Below are 19,286 nucleotides of genomic sequence, written 5' to 3'. Positions count from 1 at the left end.
ACTAAAGTAATTTGAATAGTTCTGAGGATGTAGCATTACAGATAACTAATGGGAGAGCCTTCCAGACAGTGAGGGCTGCCATAACGAAGGCTGAACCCCAGAATATCTGCAGGGCGCTTCATGGGTCTGTGGGGGCCCGAGGCAAACATTCCTTAAGGGCCTCTTCCAACCAGCATCTACAATTATTTTCCAGCAATAATGCATGCAACATTTAACAGGACATTAAGAGTGACTGCTGTCAGATGGTGCCCCATTAAGGAGGCTTCCTACTTGCAAAATGTGCACATTTTTTAAGGCAATGCTTTGGTTTAAAGTTCATCAGTTATTGGGGGGGGTCCTATTGGCCTGGGGCCCCAAGCTGCTGCCTGCCTTGACAGTTGATAAGCAGCGCCTCTGGGAAGAGTGTAGGAGGGCGAACCAGTGTCCAATAACATTAAACTGTGTTAAAGTTCGGACCTTTTACAGTTCACTTTAAGATTTACAGTTCAGAGTAAAGTTTTCTGTTAAAGTTTCACATTAAACTTCAATATTGCATCATGTACCAGTGGAGTTAGACGGTAGGAGGGAGGGGGGAGTAATCAAGGGAGAGGTGAGGAAGAGGAGGAGAGATCAGAAGAAAGGACGACACTGACTACAGCTGCCCATTGGTCGAGAGCTGACGGGATGAAGAGGATGACGAGGGAGTTGCCATCAGAGAAAAGTGAGCTGTGATCATTCTGGCACTCAGAGAGCTGACTGAGCTCAGCAGCTTCAGGTCACCACCTCCCCTCAGTGCTGGATGATGGACGACCAGCAGGGAGCCGAGCTCTGCTACCCTCAGCTCCTCAACTTGTCTTGCAGGGTTATTATGCGCCCTCGCACTGAGGCCGTCCTCCTGTATGCTTTGCTATCCTCTATCGTTGTTCTCACTGTGTTTCTTAACCTGCTTGTCATCATCTCCATCTCTCACTTCAGACAGCTTCACACCCCCACCAACCTGCTTCTGCTCTCCCTGGCTATCTCAGACCTCCTTGTTGGGCTGCTGATGATGCCAGTGGAAATGATGCGGATAATAGAAAGCTGCTGGCTGCTGGGAGATCTCATGTGTGCTTCTTCTGACATTATAGCCTTCACTCTTATCTCAACATCTGTGGGAAACATGGTGCTCATATCAATCGATCGCTATGTAGCTATTTGTTATCCTCTGCAGTATTCAAACCACATCACTCGCAGCAGAGTGGGGCTGTGTGTGTGTCTGTGCTGGGCCTGCTCAATCCTTTACAACGGGCTGATCTTAAAGGAACATCTGAAGCAGGCTGACAGATATAACTCTTGCTTTGGGGAGTGTGTGGTGGTGATTGACTATGTGTCAGGAACACTGGATCTTGTGTTCACCTTTATTGGCCCCTGTATGGTCATCATTGTTCTGTACATGAGAGTGTTTATCGTTGCAGTGTCTCAGGCTCGTGCCATGCAGACTCATGTTACAGTGGCTGCAGTTCTCAAGGTTCGAATCACTGCAAAGAAATCAGAGAGAAAGGCAGCCAGGACTCTGGGCATAGTCATACTGGTGTTTTTGATCACTTTCTGTCCATATTACTTTCCCTCTCTTGCAGGACGAGACATATCAAACAGTGCATCATCGTGGGCGATTGTGACTTGGCTGCTCAATTTTAACTCTTGTTTAAACCCTCTCATATACGCTTTGTTCTATCCGTGGTTTAGAAAAGCGATCAGGTTCATCGTCTCACTAAGGATCCTGGAGCAGTCCTCGTCTCTGGTTAATATACTTTAAAGATATGATGTATATAACCTGTTCAGTCTGAACAAAACTCAAACATCTGTCAGCTATGCAAAGTGATCAGTGCACATGCAGAATGTTTTATGTCACATGTTTGATGTCACTAAAACAAAGAGAAAGACGGCTGGCACACTGCAGAGCTCCAGAAATGTTTCCACCACGGTGTCAGAAAAGCAGGTTCTGCTCAGAACGTCACCCAGGTGAAATATGTTTCAGGAAGATTGGAGCCCTGCAGAGTGTCTCTTTGTTTCAGTGACTTTTTTTGCTCCTCTCTGCAGCTGTCCTTTATGTTTGGATGTGTGATTTCTGGATTGTTGTCAATATGTTTGATGTCACACTGTGCATTTGTGCCTTTCTTTATTCCCTCTTCCCTCTTCTCTCTCTGAGCAGTGTGATGATTTAAAGATTAGCGATTCAGAGTGAAGTCAAGAGCTGCAATGTTTTGTTTCACAATTCTTGATTATTGACTCATTGAAAGTAATTTTATCAGCAATAATGTGAATATAAATGTTGTTTCCCTCGTTCTAAATGTGATAATGTTCCCTGTTTCTTCTCTCACATTACAGAAAACTCAATGTTCCAGTTAAAGACACGATAAATAAAGAAGATTCTTTGTAACCTGAAAGTTGATTCTTTTGTGTTTTTTATCATCAATATCAAACTGTTATTAAGATTAAACAACATAAGGATCAAGAGTGTCATGAAATCACAGCCATCAGAAAAGGCCGATCAGTGGACACACCCACCTAATGCCACAAAAAGTTTCTGAAATAAATTATTTTAATAACACGTTATACAAATTTATACACAGCATGCTTTACATGAAAAAAGTAAAGACAATAAAAACTATCATTACAAAATAAAGAAATAGATTAAAACATATGAAATCCAAAACAAACGTACGTATAAAGGACCCTGAACCATCACATGCAACACACACACACACACACACACACACACACACACACACACACACACACACTCACACACACACACACACCTGATTTAAAGGGTTCTATCAGTCTGCACTAACCACGTGTGGACTTGTCTTTCTAGTCATTTCAAAAATACAATAAATTAATACCACATTTACTTATGCTGTGTTTAACCACAATATTACTTCAAATGTTATTCGTTTTTAAACAAGTTGCCAAGAGGGAACTTGCAGGATTAAGAGATGTCTATAAATCTCAGAGGGGACTCCTACAGATTGTTTAAAACAGTGAAGTTAATTCAAAATAAAATAATATTGATCATGTCATGGTTTGGTTTTTTGTTCTGTATTTAATCTTGTTTTAGTTCATTATTTCCCTTGTGCGCTTTAATGTTTCATAGTCTGTTTTACTTTAGTCCTTAGTGTGTTTCCCTGTATCCTTGTGTCCTCCTATGTTTCCTGTTAGTTTATTTCCTGTCTTGTGTTTTAAGTCTAGTCTTTAGTGTTTCCTGTTTTATTTTGTAGATCTGGTTTTGGTGGTGGTGTCAGTGTTTGGTTGTACTTTGTACTTGTCCTCAGTGTTCTTTGTTCCTTGTGTTTCCCGCCTTTGTGATTACCCTGATGTTCCTCACCTGTCTCGTTAGTCTCACCTGTGTCCAATTACCCCTGTCTATTTAGTCTCTGTGTTTTTCCTCAGTCTCTTGTCGGTTCATTGTCAATGTCTCGTGGTCTGTTCCTGGAATGTCTTTCATCTCCCTGCTCCCTGTGTTTTCTCCGTCGTGGATTTTGGTTTTTGAGACGTTTTGGATTTAGTTTGTTAAGAAAGTTTTTGTTTTGCCGTTTTGTTCAAATAAATTAGTTTATTCTGCACATGGGTCCTCCTCCCTGTTTCCTGCCTGCTAACACGTGACAGATCATCCACACACACAGAGGTGGCAGAGAGAAACTTAAAATCTCTGCAGGCCTCAGGTCAGCGGGCTGTTTGTCCGACAGAACGTCACCATGGTTACTAAATGCACCTTCACAACGCTGTGTGAGCAGAGCTCTTCTTCAGATGCTTTATTGTTCTATTCTGGCTGCTCTCTTTTTAAGTGCCCTAACCTTCACCAGCCTTCATTCAAAGTTGCAGCCGTTATTCATGACAGCAATCTAATGCAGCAGGTTGTTTAATGCATTTGTGAATCTTTAACATGAAGAGACTCAACCTTTTAGATTTTCTCGTGTTTTTTGTTTTTTTTTAATTGAAGTGACTTTAACGGTTATTGACAATCAACAGAGACTCCAGTGTTGTTTGTGATTTGAGCTCTGATTAACCCGTACATGTACTCACATTTACTGATGCACTGACTGTTTGGCACTTTTTTAATTCTGTTGTATGGGTTACAATGAAAAAAAAGAATTATTCTTTTACATACTGCTCATACTCAGAACCTTACATTATGGCCCATCATAAAAAGTGTCAAATCTTGGACTATCTATTTAAAAAAGTACAATTAGCCTATCTGACTGACTCTTATAAATGATAAATTCTAACTATGTTTCAGAGAGCAGGAAAAGTGTGTTTTAAGCTGGAGACAATCTTTTACTCTTAAAATCAATATCATGTGGGGCTGAAACAAGTTCTCAAATAAATCGAGTAACTAGATGTGGTTTCGTCTAAATCCGGACTACTAATGATCTCTCTGTCAACAGGCACTCAACATTTTAATATATTCATTGTCTTAAATGTTCTGTTATTAATTTCAGCAGACTATGCCTCTGCTCCCTCCCCCCTGAACTGCTACCTTATCGTGGTGGGGGAGTTTGAGTACCCGAATAACCCGAGGAGCTATGTTGTCGGGGGCTTCATGCCCCCAGCAGGGTCTCCCAAGGCAAACAGGTCATAGGTGATGTGTCAGACTAAAAGCAGTTCAAAGAAACCCTGTGACAACAACAGCAATAAGGACTGTGACGCTGCCCGGAATGGCGCAGCCGGGGCCCCACCCTGGAGCCAAGCCTGGGGTTGGGGAACGTAGGTGAGCGCCTGGTGGCCGGGCCTTTGCCCCTGGGGCCCGGTCGGGCCCAGCCCGAATGGGTGACACGGGCCTGTCCTCCTGTGGACCACAGAGGAAACTCTAGGGATTGGATGCAGTGTGGATCAGGCAGCAGTCGACAGTGGGGGCTGCGGCATCCCGATCCCCGGATTCCTCCTGGCCGTGGAACACTGGACCAGCTCTACACTCCCCAGCGGGTGCTTGAGGGTTCATGGGAGTTTGCCCAACCAGTCCACATGTGCTTCGTGGATCTGGAGAAGGCATTCAACCGTGTCCCCTATGGTGTCCTGTGGGGGGTGGTCCAAGAGTATGGGGTTCGGGGCCCTTTGCTAAGGGCGGTCCGGCCTCTGTATGACCAGAGCAGGAGCCTGGTTTGCTTGCCGGCGGGACGTTGGACTTCTAGCAGAGCTGCCCTTTGTCACCGGTTCTGTTAATAACTTTTATGGACAGAATTTCTAGGTGCAGCCAGGGGCCGGAGGGGGTCCGGTTCGGGGACCACAGGATCTCGTCTCTGCTTTTTGTGGATGATGTGGTCTTGTTGGCTCTATCTAAACCGAACCTTCAGCGCACACTGGGGCGGTTCACTGCAGAGTGTGAGGCGGCTGGGATGAGGATCAGCACCTCTAAATCTGAGGCCATGGTTCTCGAACCAGAAAAAGATGGCCTGCCCTCTCCGGATTGGTGGTGAGTCCTTGCCCCAGGTTGAGGAGTTTAAGTATCTTAGGGTGTTGTTCACAAGTGAGGGGAGGACGGAGCGCGAGATTGACAGATGGATCGGTGCAGCGTCGGCAGTCATGAGGTCGCTGTATTAGTCCGTACTGGTGAAAAAATAGCTAGGCAAAAGGCAAGGCTCTCGATATATATATATATATATATATATATATATATATATATATATATATATATATATATTTAAAGTTCTATTTTTGGGCTTTTCAGCCATTAATGGACAGGATGGTGGATAGAGTCGGAAAATGAGGAGAGAGAGAGAGTGGGGAGAGACATGCGGTAAAGTTGCCACGGGTCAGATGCGAACCCGGTTGCCCGCACGAGGACTGTAGCCTCGATACATGGGAGCGCGCACAAATGTGATTCTTCCATAGTGTGGCTGGGCACACCCTTAGAGATAGGGTGAGGAGCTCGGTCACCAGTTAGGAGCTCGGAGTAGAGCCACGACTCCTCCACATTGAGAGGAGTCAGCTGAGGTGGCCAGGGCATCTGGTCCGGATGCCCTCTGGATGCTTCCCTGGGGAGGTGTTCTGGGCATGTCCCTCCGGCAGGAGGCCTCGGGCTAGACCTAGGACATGCTCTGATCATGTGTTTATACCAAGATAACGCAGATGCTATTGCTTACAAACTCTCATGTCGCATATTTTCTCATGATTGTTTAATGACTGTATAATGTCAAGGAAAGATTTATGAATAAACTGAACAGAATAGGATGGAATTGTTGTTAGATGTGTTTTAAAAGACCGGACGAATGAGCTAACTAAATGGCCTGAAATGTTGTTCCCATATATATTTACAACCTGGTTGAATCACCCAGCCATTTTAGCAAATAAGTCAGACGTGATTATCTTAGCAGAAGCGTGTCAATCACTCTGGATTAGCGTGGTGAGGAAAGAGTGTAATCCTTAAGAAGTTATTTGTGTCATGTTTGGGTTTGTTTGTGTCTCTTCCCCACGTGTGTGTGTTTTGTTTCCCTGTCTGTCATTCCCTCTGTGTCTCTAACTATCAATCAGTGTCCACAGGTGTGGCTCATCCAATCACCGGGTTACTTAAGCTGGCTTCTGCCAGGAGGCCAGCGCCAGATTATTGTTGTTCCATTGTGGTCAGTAGCTCTCTAGTGTTTTCAGTGCTCCAGTGATATTTCTTGTATAATTCCCTGTCGTGTTTATTAACCTCCGTGTTCTCTCTCCTCTTAGTGTTCCCAGTCCTGCGTTCCTGTCCCTGTCTCTGTCGTCGTCTTGTTCGTCTGATCTGGCTTCTTCACGCGTTCCTTGTACACCTCGTGTCACATAGTTTGTTGTTGCACATTTAGAGTCACTTAGATTTTCATGTACACATAGTTGATTGTCACATTTGATAACTTGTACACATTCTTCGAGTCACATAGTTTCATGTTACACATTAGTGTCACTTATATTTCTTGTATTCTTGATCACTCGTGTATAATAAATTGTTCCTTCGTTTTCATTTTCGGTTTCTGTCTTGTGCTCTTGGTTCTACATTATTCTAATCATAACAATTTGACTTCTATCTGATAAAAGTTGACTCCCCGTCATGCACTTGTTGCCGCCTTGTTTTTTCAAGCCCTGGTCAAGAATATCCTCGGAGACAGTTTGTGCTCATTTATCGAGATGACATGCAGATCCTTTCCAAGAAGAAAGAGGAAGCCAGATTTCAAGAGACAGTGTGTAGTCGAGTAGAAGGCCTCAGATGCTGGGGTGGGAGCCGTTCTTTGATGACTGTTGGCCATTAAATTGGCCCTTACATAATGGTACCATTGTAACCAGCAAAAACCATTCCACCAAACCCTTGCTGGCATCCTACAACTCTTGCCAATACTGCATCACAAGTCCCATCCTGACGGTGGTAGATCAGATCAGGAAGATGGTCAAATTTTGCCATAGTCCAAACTGCCGTCTGCCAAGGAAACAGCTGAACTGGTCATTACCCATGTCTTCAGAGTCCAGTTCACTCTCCACACAGCTCACTGATTGATCTTTTAAGACATCATGAATATAAAGTTGGGTAAAACATAAATCGTTTATAATCACTGTTTTCTTTGTTTTAATTGTCTGCACAAGGTGATGACTTCAAGAAACCCTATAAAATCACAATGATTGTTGTTTGTTAACAAAGATATTTAGTTTTAAATCTGCAGATCATGATGAAAATTATTTTTGAAGACTTATTCAGAACAGCTGAAAACACAAACTCGTCCTCACCACCAGTGTATTCATTAACACCTTCTGACTGTATCCTCACTGTAGTTTCAACATGAACTCAAACATGCTAATGAGAGCCGTGTCGTCATCCCAGAGGGAGCATGTTAATAACAATGACAATGCTTTGAACCACAGGTGAGTTCTAGTTGAAAGGTGTGAATGAATTTAACATCAACACATGATGCAACAAACCCCCTCCCCACACAGGAGCCTTCACTACAGACCAAAATACCACTAAACTTTTTATCACTAACCTAAAACAAACAGACAAACTCTGAAAAGCTCAGAAACATCAGTACAGTTGAAATATTCCTCTCTGCCTCTCTATAACATGATCATGTATGATACCATACCGTATATACATTAAAGTCAGTTCATCATGGTGACACACGAGATGTTCAACAAAATAAAAACCATGTTAGGACAAAAATGAAGCTTGACATGCCGGAAATTCACCAGGAGGTCATTTTTAAAGCAAATGTAAAAAAGGGCTTGAAAGGTCTTGCCAGACCAAGAGGCCTAATGCCACCCTATTCAAGGCTTAGGTGGTCCAGAAGTCCAACAAAAACACCAATGTGATCTTTAAACCAAGCTTGATGTAAACGTACTGATAGATAAAGATGGGGAGCTGTCTCCAAAGCAGGAATTAATTGAACTTTTTTCTTTGTTTTAGGAATTTTCTGTAACCTCTCCACTATTTCCTAAGCTATTTTTAAGGACACAGAAGATCTCACGGGTTTCCTTTGCAGCATTGACCAGTCCTTGCAGGTTTGAAATCATAAGTCTCAAGGCCCTAACACACCAAGCAGATGGTAAATAACTGGTGGTGATGAAGGCCGCCTGTGGCGTAAGGTTGCAGGGCTAGGGTTAGGGTTGCACTTCAACATGGCGCAAAGACTACAGCTGAAGGCAACCATGTATGTTCTGCGTTACGCGTGAGAGGAAATAACTCTCAATGCCACCAGACGATGGTAGTCTGCTGTTTTAATACGAGAACACCATTTTCACACCGCTGTCTGTCACCACTCGTATTATAGGTAGCCTAATAATCGAGGTAATATCTGATAAAAAGTTTAAAATGCCGCTGACGTAATCAGTCCTTAGTCTTTTAGTGGAAAAAGAAAAGAAGAGAGGGAGGTGACCTCAACCAATCAGTAATTCCTCTCATGACCCGCACCAACGCTGACCGACTCGGATGAGTCAAACGAGATTCACAAAGATTCAGGTGAGGTCCAACTGGTAGTTACGTAGCCAGACACAAAAACTAAGGTGACGACCTCTGTGGCGTGTCAGGGCCTTAACAGTCAACCTGTAGAAGCAGAAGTGATGCATTTGGAAGAGGTGTGCTTTGATACGGTCCAGTTTCTTCTGCTCGAGCACATGCATGTGTACTCAACGTGGCCATGAAGTATGATCGATCCCTGTCCCCACTATCAAGAAGTCCCAGTGCGTTCTGGCTGTATCCGACCAAAGAGACAATAAGTCAATAAAGTTGGCGTCATGTTCGCTGTGTTTTTCTCCGGTGGATTGGCCTACCTAAACTTAAGCATGCATCATGATCATGTAAAGCCATGCACGCATTATATGGTAACCATGCTCAGGCCCGGTTAGTGCTGGAGCAGTGTGAGTGCCAGTGGGGGATTTGGCACAATATGGAAAGACAAAGCCTAGTGTGAGTGCACCTTCATGTTACTCCAAAACCCCTTTGTGTGCTTAGTTTGTTTCTTTGTCCAAAGATTCTGTAGATCTGATGGTTCATGGGAGTCGCAACTAGAACGTCAGGGGTCCAAGCACCAACAATATGTTCATCTTTGGTTTAGTGAGAGTTCATTTTAAAGTGAGAGTTTAAGAAGGAAATAAGGTTGAGATTAGATGATCAGTGTGGACAAAGAGTGGAATATGGAACGAGAAGGTCTGAAATGTAAAATGCAGGGTATTATTCATGAGATACTTTTTTACTTGAAGCCAAAGAAGCGAGGCTCAGCATTTGCATCAACATTCACTGTACCCAGCTTTGGCTTCAGCTCTGGAATGAATCTAGTCTTCATATCATCACTTGTCTCCATGACTCTTCTAAAAAAAATCATCTAGAACCTCCTCGCCAGACATGTGTTTCAAGGTCCTGGTCAAAATGTAGAACGGACAAGAGAATGACGGTTTTGCCGTTGCCATCTCTCAATGAGCCTGCCAACAGCTTAATCAACCATGTTGGGATTCTGAAGTTTGTTTCCAGGTGACAAGGTGATGTCAAATATGAAATATGAAACAATGCGTTCATGTGACATCAGGACGATTGTGTTTTTGTTTCTAGACTCTGGGTTATTGGTTTTTTTCCATCAGCTCAGAGCGATAATAAAATGTCAGGGAGGCTGCAGCTAAAATCGTCCTGGTAGGTTCACAAACTAAAGTAATTTGAATAGTTCTGAGGATGTAGCATTACAGATAACAACTGGGAGAGCCTTCCAGACGGTGAGGGCTGCCATAACGAAGGCAGAACCCCAGAATATCTGCAGGGCGCTTCATGGGTCTGTTGGGGTCCGAAGCAAACATTCATTAAGGGCCTCTCTCAACCAGCATCTACAATTATTTTCCAGCAATAATGCATGCAACATTTAACAGGACATTAAGAGTGATTGCTGTCAGATGGTGCCCCATTAAGGAGGCTTCCTACTGTCTTTGCAAAATGTGCACATTTTTTAAGGCAATGCTTTGGTTTAAAGTTCATCAGTTATTGGGGGGTCCTACTGGCCTGGGGCCCCAAGCTGTTGCCTGCCTTGACAGTTGATAAGCAGCGCCTCTGGGAAGAGTGTAGGAGGGCAAACCAGTGTCCAATAACATTAAACTGTGTTAAAGTTCGGACCTTTTACAGTTCACTTTAAGATTTACAGTTCAGAGTAAAGTTTTCTGTTAAAGTTTCACATTAAACTTCAATATTGCATCATGTACCAGTGGAGTTAGACGGTAGGAGGGAGGGGGGAGTAATCAAGGGGGAGGTGAGGAAGAGGAGGAGAGATCAGAAGAAAGGACGACACTGACTACAGCTGCCCATTGGTCGAGAGCTGACCGGATGAAGAGGATGACGAGGGAGTTGCCATCAGAGATAAGTGAGCTGTGATCATTCTGGCACTCAGAGAGCTGACTGAGCTCAGCAGGTTCAGGTCACCACCTCCCCTCAGTGCTGGATGATGGACGACCAGCAGGGAGCCGAGCTCTGCTACCCTCAGCTCCTCAACTTGTCTTGCAGGGTTATTATGCGCCCTCGCACTGAGGCCGTCCTCCTGTATGCTTTGCTTTCCTCTATCACTGTTCTCACTGTTGTTCTTAACCTGCTTGTCATCATCTCCATCTCTCACTTCAGACAGCTTCACACCCCCACCAACCTGCTCCTGCTCTCCCTGGCTATCTCAGACCTCCTCGTCGGGCTGCTGGTGATGCCGGTAATAATGGTAAGGGTCATAGAATTTTGCTGGCTGCTGGGAGATCTCATGTGTGCTTTTTCTGACATTATAGCCTTCATTCTTACCTCAACCTCTGTGGGGAACATGGTGCTCATATCAATCGATCGCTATGCAGCTATTTGTTATCCTCTGCAGTATTCCAACCAAATCACTCGCAGCAGAGTGGGGCTGTGTGTGTGTCTGTGCTGGGCCTGCTCAATCCTTTTCAATGGGCTGATCTTAAAGGAACATCTGAAGCAGGCTGACAGATATAACTCTTGCTTTGGGGAGTGTGTGGTGGTGATTAACTATGTGTCAGGAACAGTGGACCTCGTGTTCACCTTTATTGGCCCCTGTATGGTCATCATTGTTCTGTACATGAGAGTGTTTATCGTAGCAGTGTCTCAGGCTCGTGCCATGCAGACTCATGTTACAGATGCTGCAGTGGGCAAGGGTCGAATCACTGCAAAGAAATCAGAGAGAAAGGCAGCCAGGACTCTGGGCATAGTCATACTGGTGTTTTTGATCACTTTCTGTCCATATTACATTTCCTCTCTTACAGGAGAAGAAACAGCAACCAGTGCATCGTTGCGGGTCAGCATTGCGTCTTGGCTGCTCTACATTAACTCTTGTTTGAACCCTCTCATATACGCTTTGTTCTATCCGTGGTTTAGAAAAGCAATCAGGTTCATTGTCTCACTAAAGATCCTGGAGCAGTCCTCGTCTCTGGTTAATATACTTTAAAGATATGATGTATATAACCTGTTCAGTCTGAGCATAACAAAACTCAAACATCTGTCAGCTATGCAAAGTGATCAGTGCACATGCAGAATGTTTTATGTCACATGTTTGATGTCACTAAAACAAAGAGAAAGGCGGCTGGCACACTGCAGAGCTCCAGAAATGTTTCCACCACGGTGTCAGAAAAGAAGGTTCTGCTCAGAACGTCACCCAGGTGAAATATGTTTCAGGAAGATTGGAGCCCTGCAGAGTGTCTCTTTGTTTCAGTGACTTTTTTTACTCCTCTCTGCAGCTGTCCTTTATGTTTGGATGTGTGATTTCTGGATTGTTGTCAATATGTTTGATGTCACACTGTGCATTTGTGCCTTTCTTTATTTCCTCTTCCCTCTTCTCTCTCTAAGCAGTGTGATGATTTAAAGATTAGCGATTCAGAGTGAAGTCAAGAGCTGCAATGTTTTGTTTCACAATTCTTGATTATTGACTCATTGAAAGTAATTTTATCAGCAATAATGTGAATATAAATGTTGTTTCCCTCGTTCTAAATGTGATAATGTTCCCTGTTTCTTCTCTCATATTACAGAAAACTCAATGTTCCAGTTAAAGACACGATAAATAAAGATGATTCTTTGTAACCTGAAAGTTGATTCTTTTGTGTTTTTTATCATCAATATCAAACTGTTATAAGGTTTTACAACATAAGGATCAAGAGTGTCATAAAATCACAGCCGTCAGAAAAGGCCGATCAGTCGACACACCCACCTAATGCCACAAAAAGTTTCTGAAATAAATTATTTTAATAACACGTTATACAAATTTATACACAGCATGCTTTACATGAATATAATAAAGACAATAAAAACTATCATTACAAAATAAAGAAATAGATTAAAACATATGAAATCCAAAACAAACGTACGTATAAAGGATCCTGAACCATCACATGCAACACACACACACACACACACACACACACACACACACACACACACTCACACACACACACACACACCTGATTTAAAGGGTTTTATCAGTCTGCACTAACCACGTGTGGACTTGTCTTTCTAGTCATTTCAAAAATACAATAAATTAATACCACATTTACTTATGCTGTGTTTAACCACAATATTACTTCAAATGTTATTCGTTTTTAAACAAGTTGCCAAGAGGGAACTTGCAGGATTAAGAGATGTCTATAAATCTCAGAGGGGACTCCTACATGTTGTTTAAAACAGTGAAGTAAATTCAAATTAAATAATATTTATCATCCACACACACAGAGGTGGCAGAGAGGAACTTAAAGTCTCTGCAGACCTCGGGTCAGCGGGCAGTTTGTTCGACAGAACGTCACCATGGTTACTAAATGCACCTTCACAACGCTGTGTGAGCAGAGCTCTTCTTCAGATGCTTTATTGTTCTATTCTGGCTGCTCTCTTTTTAAGTGCCCTAACCTTCACCAGCCTTCATTCAAAGTTGCAGCTGTTATTCATGACAGCAATCTAATGCAGCAGGTTGTTTGATGCATTTGTGAATCTTTAACATGAAGAGACTCAACCTTTTAGATTTTCTCGTGTTTTTTGTTTTTTTTTAATTGAAGTGACTTTAGCGGTTATTGACAATCAACAGAGACTCCAGTGTTGTTTGTGATTTGAGCTCTGATTAACCCGTACATGTACTCACATTTACTGATGCACTGACTGTTTGGCACTTTTTTAATTCTGTTGTATGGGTTACAATGGAAAAAAAAAAGAATTATTCTATTTTACATACTGCTCATACTCAGAACCTCACATTATGGCCCATCATAAAAAGTGTCAAATCTTGGACTACGTATCTATTTAAAAAAGTACAATTAGCCTTTCTGACTGAGTCTTATAAATGATAAATTCTAACTATGTTTCAGAGAGCAGGAAAAGTGTGTTTTAAGCTGGAGACAATCTTTTACTCTTAAAATCAATATCATGTGGGGCTGAAACAAGTTCTCAAATAAATCGAGTAACTAGATGTGGTTTCGTCTAAATCCGGACTACTAATGATCTCTCTGTCAACAGGCACTCAACATTTTGATATATTCATTGTCTTAAATGTTCTGTTATTAATTTCAGCAGACTATGTCTCTGCTCCTCCCCCCTGAACTGCTACCTTATCGTGGTGGGGGAGTTTGAGTACCCGAATAACCCGAGGAGCTATGTTGTCGGGGGCTTCATGCCCCCAGCAGGGTCTCCCAAGGCAAACAGGTCATAGGTGATGTGTCAGACTAAAAGCAGTTCAAAGAAACCCTGTGACAACAACAGCAATAAGGACTGTGACGCTGCCCGGAATGGTGCAGCCGGGGTCCCACCCTGGAGCCAAGCCTGGGGTTGGGGAACGTAGGTGAGCGCCTGGTGGCCTGGCCTTTGCCCCTGGGGCCCGGTCGGGCCCAGCCCGAATGGGTGACACGGGCCTGTCCTCCTGTGGACCACAGAGGAAACTCTAGGGATTGGATGCAGTGTGGATCAGGCAGCAGTCGACAGTGGGGGCTGCGGCATCCCGATCACCGGATTCCTCCTGGCCGTGGAACACTGGACCACCTCTACACTCCCCAGCGGGTGCTTGAGGGTTCATGGGAGTTCGCCCAACCAGTCCACATGTGCTTCGTGGATCTGGAGAAGGCATTCAACCGTGTCCCCTATGGTGTCCTGTGGGGGGTGGTCCAAGAGTATGGGGTTCGGGGCCCTTTGCTAAGGGCGGTCCGGCCTCTGTATGACCAGAGCAGGAGCCTGGTTTGCTTGCCAGCGGGACGTTGGACTTCTCGCAGGGCTGCCCTTTGTCACCGGTTCTGTTCATAACTTTTATGGACAGAATTTCTAGGTGCAGCCAGGGGCCGGAGGGGGTCCGGTTCGGGGACCACAGGATCTCGTCTCTGCTTTTTGTGGATGATGTGGTCTTGTTGGCTCTATCTAAACCGAACCTTCAGCGCACACTGGGGCGGTTCACTGCAGAGTGTGAGGCGGCTGGGATGAGGATCAGCACCTCTAAATCTGAGGCCATGGTTCTCGAACCAGAAAAAGATGGCCTGCCCTCTCCGGATTGGTGGTGAGTCCTTGCCCCAGGTTGAGGAGTTTAAGTATCTTAGGGTGTTGTTCACAAGTGAGGGGAGGACGGAGCGCGAGATCGACAGATGGATCGGTGCAGCGTCGGCAGTCATGAGGTCGCTGTATTAGTCCGTCCTGGTGAAAAAATAGCTAGGCAAAAGGCAAGGCTCTCGATATATATATATATATATATATATTTTTTTTTTTTTAAAGTTCTATTTTTGGGCTTTTCAGCCATTAATGGACAGGATGGTGGATAGAGTCGGAAAATGCACGAGGACTGTAGCCTCGATACATGGGAGCGCGCACAAATGTGATTCTTCCATAGTGTGGCTGGGCACACCCTTAGAGATAGGGTGAGGAGCTCGGTCACCAGTTAGGAGCTCGGAGTAGAGCCACGACTCCTCCACATTGAGAGGAGTCAGCTGAGGTGGCCAGGGCATCTGGTCCGGATGCCCTCTGGATGCTTCCCTGGGGAGGTGTTCTGGGCATGTCCCTCCGGCAGGAGGCCTCGGGCTAGACCTAGGACATGCTCTGATCATGTGTTTATACCAAGATAACGCAGATGCTATTGCTTACAAACTCTCATGTCGCATATTTTCTCATGATTGTTTAATGACTGTATAATGTCAAGGAAAGATTTATGAATAAACTGAACAGAATAGGATGGAATTGTTGTTAGATATGTTTTAAAAGACCGGACGAATGAGCTAACTAAATGGCCTGAAATGTTGTTCCCATATATATTTACAACCTGGTTGAATCACCCAGCCATTTTAGCAAATAAGTCAGACGTGATTATCTTAGCAGAAGCGTGTCAATCACTCTGGATTAGCGTGGTGAGGAAAGAGAGAAGTTATTTGACTTCTATCTGATAAAAGTTGACTCCCTGTCATGCACTTGTTGCCACCTTGTTTTTTCAAGCCCTGGTCAAGAATATCCTCGGAGACAGTTTGTGCTCATTTATCGAGATGACATGCAGATCCTTTCCAAGAAGAAAGAGGAAGCCAGATTTCAAGAGACAGTGTGTAGTCGAGTAGAAGGCCTCAGATGTAGGGGTGGGAGCCGTTCTTTGATGACTGTTGGCCATTAAATTGGCCCTTACATAATGGTACCATTGTAACCAGCAAAAACCATTCCACCAAACCCCTGCTGGCATCCTACAACTCTTGCCAATACTGCATCACAAGTCCCATCCTGACAATGGTCAAATTTTGCCATAGTCCAAACTGCCGTCTGCCAAGGAAACAGCTGAACTGGTCATTACCCATGTCTTCAGAGTCCAGTTCACTCTCCACACAGCTCACTGATTGATCTTTTAAGACATCGTGAATACAAAGTTGGGTAAAACGTAAATCTTTTATAATCACTGTTTTCTTTGACCACATTTGTAAGAAGGAAAACACCTGTTCAAACAACCGGTTTAATTGTCTGCACAAGGTGATGACTTCAAGAAACCCTATAAAATCACAATGATTGTTGTTTGTTAACAAAGATATTTAATTTTATATCTGTAGATCATGAAAGTTATTTTTGAAGACTTATTATTATTATTCAGACCAGCTGAAAACACAAACTTGTCCTCACCACCAGTGTATTCATTAACACCTTCTGACTGTATCCTCACTGTAGTTTCAACATGAACTCAAACATGCTAATGAGAGCCGTGTCGTCATCCCAGAGGGAGCATGTTAATAACAATGATAATACTTTGAACCACAGGTGAGTTCTAGTTGAAAGGCATGAATGAATACACTTGAACATCAACACATGATGCAACAAACCCCCTCCCCACACAGGAGCCTTCACTACAGACATGATCGAAAAATCACTAAACTCTTTATCACTAAACTAAAACAAACAGACAAACTCTGAAAAGCTCAGAAACATCAGTACAGTTGAAATATTCCTCTCTGCCTCTCTATAACATGATCATGTATGATACCATACCGTAAATACATTAAAGTCAGTTCATCATGGTGACACACGAGATGTTCAACAAAATAAAAACCATGTTAGGACAAAAATGAAGCTTGACATGCCGGAAATTCACCAGGAGGACATTTTTAAAGCAAATGTAAAAAAGGGCTTGAAAAGTCTTGCCAGTCCAAGAGGCCTAATGCCACCCTATTCAAGGCTTAGGTGGTCCAGAAGTCCAATAAAAACACCAAGTTGATCTTTAAACCAAGCTTGATGTAAACTTACTGATAGATAAAGATGGGGAGCTGTCTCCAAAGCTTGAATTAATTCAACTATTTTCTTTGTTTTAGGAATTTTCTGTAACCTCTCCACTATTTCCTAAGCTATTTTCAAGGACACAGAAGATCTCATGGGTTTCCTTTGCAGCATTGACCAGTCCTTGCAGGTTTGAAATCATAAGTCTCAAGGCCCTAACACACCAAGCAGATGGTAAATAACTGGTGGCGATGAAAGCCGCCTGTGGCGTCGCCACACGTTGCCTTTCATCTTGGCCAAAAAGTTGCACTTCAACACGGCGCAAAGACTACAGCTGAAGGCCACCATGTATGTTCTGCGTTATGCGTGAGAGGAAATAACTCTCAATGCCACCAGACGACGGTAGTCTGCTGTTTTAATACGAGAACACCATTTTCACACCGCTGTCTGTCACCACTCGTATTATAGGTAGCCTAATAATCGAGGTAATATCTGATAAAAAGTTTAAAATGCCACGTTATCAGTCCTTAGTCTTTTAGTGGAAAAAGAAAAGAAGAGAGGGAGGTGACCTCAGCCAATCAGTAATTCCTCTCATGACCCGCACCAACGCTGACCAACTCAGATGAGTCAAACAAGATTCACAAAGATTCAGATGAGGTCCAACTGGTAGTTACGTAGCCAGACACAAAAACTAAGGTGACGACCTCCGGAGGGTCGCCGGTTCAAGTCCCGGCACGGACCAAGTCCAGAAATTGGATTGGTAACTGGAGAGGTGCCAGTCCACTTCCTGAGCATTGCAGAGGTGCCCTTGAGCAAGGCACCGAACCCTAAAAACTGCTCTGTAGCGCTCGCATGGGCAGCCCCCTCACTCTGAGACCTCTCCATTAATGCATGTCACTAGGATCCTGTTTCTGCATGAGTGTGTATCTAGGCCTATGTGTGTGTTCATGTTCATTACACAGAGTGTAAACTGAATTTCTGAATTTATAAAGTATAAAACAAATTAATTAATTTTAAAGTGAGAGTTTAAGATGGAAATAAGGTTGAGATTAGATGATCAATGTGGACAAAGAGTGGAATATGGAACGAGGAGGTCTGAAATGTAAAATGCAGTATTATTCATGAGTTACTTTTTTACTTGAAGCCAAAGAAGAGAGGCTCAACATTTGCATCAACATTCACTGGACCCAGCTTTGTCTATAGCAGGGGTGTCCAAAGTGCGACCCGGGGGCCATTTGTGGCCCTTGAGTGGATTTTTTGTGGCCCTTGACTTCAAATCGAAGAATCAGAAGATTTTGGCCCAAGGCCTCATCAAATGGCATATTTCGTTCTTTTTTTCTTTTTCATGTTAGCGAGGGAGACCTATAAAATCCTGACTATTATTTCCAAAAAATTAGAACACAACAGTTTCCCAAAGCAATTAGTTATTGTGTATTTCATTACCAATATTTAAAAAAAAAAAAAAAAAAAAGCCCTGTGGCCCGTGAGCGATTCTAACGCGACAATTTTGGCCCGCAAGAAAAAAAGTTTGAACACCACTGGTCTATAGCTCTGGAATGAATCCTGTCTCCATATCGTCACTTGTCTCCATGACTCTTGAAGTTTTCACTGTGAGATCAATAAAATCATCTAGAACCTTCTCTCCAGACATGTGTTTCAAGGTCCTGGTCAAAATGTAGAACGGACAAGAGAATGAAGGTTTTGCCGTTGCCATCTCTCAATGAGCCTGCCAACAGCTTTATCAACCATGTTGGGATTCTGAAGTTTGTTCCCAGGTGAAAAGCTGAGGTCAAATATGAAATATAAAAAAATGTGTAGGTAAAAAATCTAACATCAGGACGATTGTCTTTATGTTTTTGCAGTCTGGGTTTTTGTTGCTGCTCTTTCATGTTAGAGTGATAATAAAATGTCGGGGAGGCTGCACCTAAAATCGTCCTGGCTGGTTCACAAACTAAAGTGCACTGCTCAGAAAAAAAAGGGAACACTAAAACAAAACATCCTAGATCTTGCTCTTTACATAGTTGAATGTGATGAAAAAAGAAATCACACCAAAATGATCAATGGAAATCGAACTTTACGAATCAATGGAGGTCTACATTTGGAGAAACTCTAAAAATAAAAGTGGAAAAACACACTACAGGCAGGTTCAACTTTGATGTAATGT

At 43.3% G+C, this 19,286-nt stretch overlaps 2 protein-coding genes across 2 annotated transcripts; both read left to right on the top strand.

Annotated features, from left to right (window-relative positions):
- Positions 1-778: 778 nt before the first annotated feature.
- Positions 779-1,774, top strand: LOC306820063 (trace amine-associated receptor 13c-like; the record flags this gene model as incomplete). The annotated part of the gene is made up of 1 exon (XM_079337717.1): positions 779-1,774. One exon carries the CDS (start codon positions 779-781, stop codon positions 1,772-1,774), a length of 996 nt encoding a protein of 331 aa, XP_079193843.1.
- An 8,993-nt stretch (positions 1,775-10,767) lies between these two features.
- Positions 10,768-11,993, top strand: LOC306820389 (trace amine-associated receptor 13c-like). The gene has a single exon (XM_079338212.1). It carries the CDS (start codon positions 10,881-10,883, stop codon positions 11,877-11,879), a length of 999 nt encoding a protein of 332 aa, XP_079194338.1. The 5' UTR covers positions 10,768-10,880; the 3' UTR covers positions 11,880-11,993.
- Positions 11,994-19,286: the final 7,293 nt, after the last annotated feature.

Source organism: Symphodus melops (assembly GCF_947650265.1).
Source record: "Symphodus melops genome assembly, chromosome: 2".
Taxonomy (NCBI): domain Eukaryota; kingdom Metazoa; phylum Chordata; class Actinopteri; order Labriformes; family Labridae; genus Symphodus; species Symphodus melops.
Note: the sequence above shows the minus strand (reverse complement) of the source record. Positions and strands in the feature narration are given on the sequence as shown.

What these genes read in the sequence shown, in the direction of transcription:
- LOC306820389 (XM_079338212.1), top strand. Translation starts at nt 10,881, where the DNA reads ATGATGGACGACCAGCAGGGAGCCGAGCTCTGCTACCCTCAGCTCCTC.